At 35.9% G+C, this 8,759-nt stretch overlaps 1 protein-coding gene across 4 annotated transcripts in view; it reads left to right on the top strand.

Annotated features, from left to right (window-relative positions):
* The first annotated feature begins 26 nt into the window (after positions 1-26).
* The window catches only part of LOC135211985 (endochitinase-like), a 21,330-nt gene continuing 12,597 nt past the window's right edge, over positions 27-8,759 (top strand). For all 4 annotated transcript variants that reach the window (XM_064245248.1, XM_064245247.1, XM_064245250.1 and 1 more), the window contains exons 1-2: positions 27-147; positions 1,626-1,704. In XM_064245248.1, coding sequence (XP_064101318.1) covers positions 1,626-1,704 — 79 coding nt within the window. In that variant the 5' untranslated portion in view covers positions 27-147. The remainder of the gene's footprint in view (positions 148-1,625; positions 1,705-8,759) is intronic.

Consider the following 8,759-nt stretch of genomic DNA (forward strand, 5'->3'; position numbering starts at 1 on the left):
AGAAATCATTACCTTTAAGATTAAGAAATTATTACCTTTTATATCGGATCGGAGTAAGTATACCACTCAGTACCCGTTTGTTAGTGTCATTAAAGCATCTGGCAAATTTCAGATATCACCAACACGCCTCAGAGACTGAATGGAGTGGTAAGCTGTGACAAATTGTCTTTCTTGAAAGTTGTGCAACTGCAACCAAGTGGCTTTAAATCTTATGGATTCCATTATGCAACTCATAGATGTGACTTTCAAGTGTCCAAGTATGTTCAATGTTTATTGTTAAATATCACTAATGGCACTGAAATACATAAGTCTAACGAAATTAATCGTGACTGGTTCTTGGTTTGAGAACGCAAAATGATCGACCGTGTTTATAATCTGCAATTCGGGGGAAAACACTAACAAAAAAAGGGGAAATTTGCGTACCATAAAAAAGCGTTTTTAAAACAAACGTGCGCCTTTGCATGTATACCAATAATTCTTTTCATCACAAGAAGCAAAGCCAACAAGAGTAGCAAGCAAAGCAATGAGAAAGCGTGACACTGCTGTTTCGTTGAAGCTACTATTGACTCGTCTTTTAACCCCATGAATGAAGAATCGGTTATAGTTCTCTTGTACTTAACCTTGATACTACATATGAAGGCGGACAACCAAATATTTTCCCTTTATTGTGAAAGCTACTGATTACTTCATTCCCATGTTGCCAGTTTTTTTTTTTTTTCACATATAAGTAAGAAAAGGTTTTTTTTACACTTGCTGCAGTGCTGTTATTAAAGTTACCTTATTCGGAAAGTAATATACGGTTGTAACAGCCTCACAGCTGACGAATACCGACCAGTTGATAGTGAACGCATGATTGTAAGTTATCAGGCGTCATGACTTCCATGGTCATTGACGTTAGACCAGTTTATATATATAAAAAAAAAACCGATAGTAGTATGTCAAGACTTTATACGTCTCCTGGCAACATGATTTCTTATCATGTACTGGAGTAGCAAACTTGGTACAACTGCTTTTATTATTATTATTATTATTATTATTATTATTATTATTATTATTATTATTGTTATTGTTATTGTTATTGTTATTGTTATTGTTATTGTTATTGTTATTGTTATTATTGTGGGGGGGATACAGACTTTAATTCCACTTCGTAGTTTGTTAATTTTTGTATTCTAGTTGTTATTTAGTTTGATTGTCGTTATTCATGTTAGTTTATTTTCTTTGTTATTTCTCATTCTTTGATTTATTCTTTTTTGATACTTAATTTCTTTTCTGAAGGGTAGCCTACCGCCCTCCCTATAAGGGCCCTTGTTCTGCCTATAGTACCATTCTGCTTTTGCAACTGGGTTGCGATTTGGCAAATAATAATAATAATAATAATAATAATAATAATAATAATAATAATAATAATAATAATAATAATAATAATAATAATGAGGAGGAGGAGATGACTTAATAAAAATGAACCGATATAGTGTTTAGAGTAAGTTTATTTTAAACCGTTCTGTCAACATACCACAAATGATAAGGCATATATCGATCAATTAAGTTTTTCGTACTGTTATGTCGACACCCGAAAAATAGCGGAAATACTCGTTTCATTTATTTCTTGATCTACCCTACAGATGAAACTACGGCGGACGATAACAATTCTTCTGGGACTAATCCTTTCCTCTTGTCTAGCAGAGACCACCATCACTGAAGGTGAGGTTTACACGCAATTACAGCAACCGAATGAAGACGCCTACCGTTATTGTCTTGTCTGTTATCAGTTTGAAACGAAGTACACAGCGATTTCAGATGTCACAGTTATTCTGAATACTCGAGTTTTGTGGACATATTCCTTATACGTGCAAATGAAAATTGTCAATCATTTCTTCATTCGTCTGAGTATTGGGAGGATACGGTGGCCAGGGAAAAAAAAAAAAAAAAAAAAAAAAAAAAAAAAAAAAAAAAAAAAAAAAAAAAAAAAAAAAGTCACACTTTTGGCTGGAAAAAATATATAATGGACGGTAATAACGTCACAGGGAAGAATTCATAAAATTTTTAGGGGTCAATAGCTTAACGATATTTACAGTCTTTTTTTTTGCTTTTGTTTTTACGGTAATCCCCGACGGGCTTGCACTTAACACGCCACAATGGTGGATGCAAGGACACCTTGGGGGTCACTTATCTAGGAAAGATTAATGCGACTTTTTCTGTTACTTTTTTTTTTTCCTAGTCGAAGAATGCCTGGACTCACGCTATGAACTGAAAAACATCTCCATTTAATAACGTCCAACCAGTGTTGCACATTAATTATCCTTTCTCTGTGCGTTTGCATTCTAGAAGCACTTTTGCTATTTACCTGAGTAGGCAAAACTCATGTATGTATAAATATGTATGGTTGATTCCTATACATAGAAGGGGCAGCGCGTTATTACTGTTATATGTGTATTGTCATATCTCACGGACTTTCCCCATGAACCGCTGGAAAGATTGGGACTACAGAATATGTGCGACAATTTAAGATTAGATCGAATGGAGCCGACATGTTTTTACCAGATTTTGTTCATGTTTACTTATAGGCAAAATCAATACGAAGGAAAAAAACTGAGACGAAGAGAGAGCCTCCAGCGCAAGAATCTGGATGACGTGAAGCACTCTCATTTGTCATAGACTCACCGTGATTAAGGACACGTTTGAACTAAGATTTAAATGGCGTGAAACGTGAATTCATTGCCACCAGAATAGCAAGTGAAAGGTAGTGACGCAGTAGGGCTTTGGTTTAGACCATGAGTTTTGTTGGACAAAGAGGAGGAAAAGAAATATAATCATTTAAAGAAGAACTAGAATAAGACCAATGACTTTAATTGGTATACTGCGATATATTGAAGTCGTCGATAAGAGTCTCTCTCTATTTGACTAATTTATATATTCATTATTTCATTCTGTTTACATCTAAGACCCATAAAAAAGTACACATTACTGAAAACTAATTTTTTTTTCTTTTGAGAAATATGGTTATTAACACTGATTTTCATTCAGAGGCATAAAAAATGCCGATTTATCTTCTGATACTTATGAGTACTAAATATAACATCCATCGTCGCTGCTACTGCCAATACAGCTACTCCGTACAATAAATGACTGACGATAATGATAACACGGCCAGTTTATGATAGCTTTGAGCACGATTCCTTGATGCGTGCTACTTTTTTTTTCTTTCTCTCTTTTTTTTGGCGATAGATTCTTTTTAATCAATCGGTTTAGCAGAAAAATGTTAACATGCATACTTCCATCGACTATTGCGTTACAAAGGTACATTTTGATATTGTATTTTTACGGCATATACGATAACGGGTGAGGCCAAGGTCCTTTCAATAGAGTATATATATACCTGAAGGACCTTGGGTGAGCCGACTCGTAAGCAAAGTGGACGAAGACGCCTAAAGAATGAGCTCCCACGAATTAATTGAGATGAGGTAACTTCCGTTATAACGCGTTCCTAGATGAGCCACTGGAAGTTTTGAACATTCCAGAAGCATCACAACAATATTTAAAGAACACTGTTAAGAAATAGACCACGTATCCACAAAACGAAACAATAGAAGAACATGTATAAAAGGAATGACAATATATCTTGTTTTTCTGATAAGCTAAACGCAGCCGCTTAATGTTACTTATAGATAATCATGATTCGGGTCAACTCACTTCAGCAATCACGGGTCTTATCTCAAAGATCAAAATGCAAGCAAAGCTCTCAAGAAATAATCTTAGGACCACATTCTTGAATCTTGAGTTAGACCATGTATAGGATTTGAAATATTCACATAAAAGCTTGACTGTTCAAGTTGCAAGTCTTCTACTACCACGTCAGTTTGCCGTCTCACTTTCTGGAGATTCGTTATTTTACAACTTGACTATTTTTTTCCTGATACTGAGGACACGTACCCAATTAACCTCCCTACAATATCTTTAAAACTAATTGTCCGTTGGTAACTGTATATACAATAACGACAGAGCCTTACCTATTTAAAAAAAAAAAAATTCTTTAAAAAAAATGAAGGTACATGTAAATAAAACCCACAAAGGAAAGTTAAAGCTTACATTTTACGTCTACCGTTACCTCGTTGAATTACTTACTGTTTGATAACGGGAATCTACCATTACCTCGTTGAATTACTTACTGTTTGATATCGGGAATAACATTAGTGTTATATGTTCATGCCACATATACGTAATTCACGAAGAGGAAAAATAACAGTTCACTCTGCAGAAGCCTGTGATAGAAGTTCATTGCACTGACATTATTCATAAGGATATATGCTCAAACTAATATTGTTAAAATGGAAGACATACGCACAAATTCTTCAGTATATACGTTAAAATGATTAATGTTTGGACAGAAGAACCAATCTGGCATATTGAAAGGTCAACGAGCTTCTTTCATTTTCAAAGGCTGGGATTTCGATTCGACTGATAGGCGGGCGTCATTTGGAGGGCTGGGGGGGGGGGGGGGAGGGGGGGGGGGGGGGGGGGGGGGAGGGGGCAACTGTGCCCCCTCAAAGCATCAACTTCTTCCCCCCCCCCCCAACTTGTCCCCAAGCCCCAAGAAGTAACAGCACATTTCTTTTTAAATGTGCAATCATAAATATATGAAATTTCTCAGAAATATTACGTTTGTTGATCCTTTTCTGTCTATAGCTACCAATGATGATAAACAAACAGTAGTGTGAACATATAGTTTTTGCTGACATACCTTTCTCATGTGCTTCAAAAAACGCATAAAATAGCTCAAAAAAAAAAAAAAAAAAAAAAAAAACATTTTATTGGCCGCTTCGCTCGCCAAACCGTCTTTGCCCGCCCCCCCCCCACCAACAAACTGAAAGGATGCCCTTGCTGATTAACCAGAAAAAATCCCATCAGTTTACCATCTGTACATCGGTAGTAAAGGAGTGGGCATACAGACCGAATAATCTGAATTAATTAGGGCATAAATAAACGTCTTTCAAAACTAAATATTTTGGTAAGAATTTCTTTACTACCGGTTGGTATCATTGTGCGAGTTTCAATTACTCATGAGAACTGCGAATAACATTATAAGAATATTATAAGGTCATAATGGAAAAATGGTCGTATCAATAAAATATTATAAGATCACAATTTTTAAACGATTCTGTATTATACTTGACATTTCAAATGTTCAAATTTAGGTTGATACATATATGATTATCGATCTGAAAATTATTTCATGCAACCTAAGATTTGAAATGGGTAAAATCCCGTTCATGTTTTTGGCAGTATCATCTTAAGGTATTAACAAACTGCAAAGATTTATAAGGATAAATCATGCAGTTTGTTAACCTAACCCAACCTAACCTAACTTAACTTGACCTAGCTCTACTTAACCTAACCTACATTAACCTAACCTAACCTATACATCAATGAATATATATATATATATATATATATATATATATATATATATATATATATATATATATATATATATATATATATATATATATACATATGATGATTATAATCACTTTAGCACAGTATTGTCCCTTGAGAGTATATTGTGAATTTTAGCCAAATGAGTTTTGAAGGCCACGCCTACCTTGATAGCCACCCGTGGGTGGGTCTGTAGTCTCAAATGGTTGTATATGTTTGTCAGTACTGTCTCTTTAGTATATATATTTGTGACTTTTATTACTAGGTATCAGTCTTTTGTCAATGGCTTGAAAGAATATATATTTGTGACTTTTAATACAAGGTATAAGTCTTTCGTCAATGGCTTGAAAATATAAAGTCGAAACCGGACAGGACCTACACCGTCTTTTATTTTTTACCTGAGGTAATGTGTGATACATATATAGAAGAAGAACTAGCAGTAACATACAACTTAACTTAGCATGTATGTATCACACCTGGAAGAAGTCTTACTATGCCCGCAGTTGATTTCTCCAAATCTTACTATGCCTTCAATTGATTTCTCCAAATGTCATGCTATCCGTCATTAGCCAATCAGATATGTATTCTCTCCCTCTTCCTTTCACATTAATGTTTTTGCTGGCATGAGCTGTCCTTGGGGCTGAGTGACACCAGGAAGAAGTCTTGCTACACCTTCACTTGATTTCTCCGGATGTCATACCATCCATCATTAGCAGACCAGATATGTATTCTCTTCCTCCTCCTTTCACATTAATGCTTTTGTGGGTATGGGCTATCCCCAGGGCTAAAGATGGATTTAGTTCATCAGGTCACTGATGGATTTAGGAAAAGTCAGGTCATGCAAAACTGAAATAGCATGACTAACAGCTGGAATGGTGTAACTTATTACAACAAAGGATCTGCTGGAGTGTGGGAGGAGACATACTCTCTAAACATCCTCTCCTATGAACATTTTACGTGTATTATATTTGATAGCAAAAATGAGGTAAAAACAGGATATTCATATCGTAATAAACCTGTTCCAATGACGTACAGATAAGACCAAACCATCGGTTAATTATATAATTGAAGGGCAGGAGACTCCTTGTAAATGCCTTTCGACGACAGTGAGCACTGCTCTCATGGTTTTTATATCATCAGCCACTTTGACATTGCACATACAAGGAGAGAAGTTCCAGTCAATATACATTCTCAGGATGATATGTATTTAAACAAGGTTACAAAACTATATAAAAAAAAATCAAGAATACGATCACAATACAATAATATGATCACAATAACTTGGAATAAACAGTATTCCACACACATAAACAAGAGTTTTACGAATGTCGAATATTCACCTTTTGCTTGAAAGGCGTAGTTACATTGACTGGTTGTGAAGAAAAAGGTCTGTCTTTCATGGCTACCCTTTAAATGTCATAAAAATGAATTGCATTTCGTCACATGACAACAGTTCTCCTTCCCTCACTTGCCTTGTATCTTTAAACATTTTCACAGTTCCTGTGTCATCTTATAAGTTATGCAATTCCAGCTGTCAGTCGTGCTATTTCGGTTTTGCATGACAAGACTTTTCCTAAATCCATGCATATACTACCTATCTATGTGGGTTTCATAGTTGGGTTACTGACTGGGTGTAAACTATAATAATACCAGGAATTGAATTGAATATAGAATTTAGGCCGTTGGCCTAAATTTTATGAAGTCACTCGGCGCTGAAATGGAAATTGATAGTAAAAATTTTGAAAGGAGTCACAGGAAGAAAAGCTCAAAGTTGTGCTATGAATCAATTGTCAGGGAAGGGTGGTAAGGAAGATGGAATTAAGAGAATATGAGAGGTATAGTAAAGGAAACAAAAGGGATTGCAGCTGGGGACCAAAGGCACACTGCAAAGAACCCTAAGGGGAACATGAAAGGAAGAGGGAGAGAATCTCTTTCTGGTCAAGCTCGGGGATAGCTTATGCCTAGAAAAAAACATTAAAGTGAGTGGAAGAGGTAGAGAATACACATAGTCGGCTAATGACGGACAATGTAACAGTTGGAGAAATCAATTGAAGGAGTAGTAAGATTTGGAGAAATCAATTGATGGCTTAGTAAGACTCCTTCTAGGCGTCAGTCAGGCCCAGGTGTTTAGTGCAGCTGCTGCAGACTGCTACCTCCAATATCCATTGATGTATAGGTTAAGTTTGGTTCAGGTTTGGTTAGGTTAGGTAAGATTAGGTTGAGTTGGGTTGGGTTGAGTTAAGTTAGGTTAGCTTAGGTCAAGTTGGAAGTTAGCCAAAGATAGGTCAAGCCAAGTGGGAGGTGGACAGATCTGGGAGAGAAGGGGATGGGGTATTTCTACAGAAGCAGTCCGCACGGACTGCAGTCTGCAAGGAACGTAACCGCAGATACGACATCCACTAGGGATTGGGGGCGTCCAATGTATTTCGCCGTGTTTAGTACTGGCCCCGGGAGGGTTAATTACAGTCGTCCGAATAAGTATTACTTAAAATTCTTGTTCAGGAGGTAAAACTGCATAGAAAAACCACAACTGCCATAGTCTAGTCCGCCGCGGATAAGTACCCTAGATCTACCAGCTACTAATATAAAAATTACATTTTTATGATAAAATAAAATTCTATATATACTTACCAAGTAATTACAAAATGGGAGCCCTCTCACCTCCCCTCACATGGACATTAGGGCATAAACAAATTGAAACACCTGGTTCAGTTGTTCCTCTTCTTCCCAAGTAGGCAGGACTATACTCTTTTTTTCCAACTGTCCATCCGCCTGTGGTGTTTTCGCGTGGTAACACTGCGTCCCGGGCTTTAAATAGTTACGCTATGTGTAAGTTTTAGGTAAATAAAAGGATATCTGGGTGTACATTTGCAACTGAAAAGTGTTTTAATAAATTACTGTATGCTAATTACACCGTTAATATTCGAAATAGGATATTATTATTATTGTTGAATGTAAGCTGAATGTAACTATCTAAAACCCGGGACGCAGTGTTATCATACGTATACACCACAGCCGGATGGACAGATGAAAAAAAAAACAGTATAGTTACCTACACCAAAAACAAAAGAATCACTACTGCGAATGCGAATCTCAAATTTTAGAAACTGATAGCAATGTAATTACTTGGTAAGTATATAATAATTTTATTTTATCATAAAAATGTAATTTTATCTAAATTGTTAATCCAGTGCACTCTCATTTTATACCTGCTAAACTCACCAAATATAAGACTTGAAAGTTTAAAGTTACATTTTTTTTTCACAATGAAGCAAGAAAGAACTAGGCCCACATAATTCTGTTAATTGCATATGGCTCGTTAA

This window comes from Macrobrachium nipponense, chromosome 40, assembly GCF_015104395.2.
Source record: "Macrobrachium nipponense isolate FS-2020 chromosome 40, ASM1510439v2, whole genome shotgun sequence".
Lineage (NCBI taxonomy): Eukaryota > Metazoa > Arthropoda > Malacostraca > Decapoda > Palaemonidae > Macrobrachium > Macrobrachium nipponense.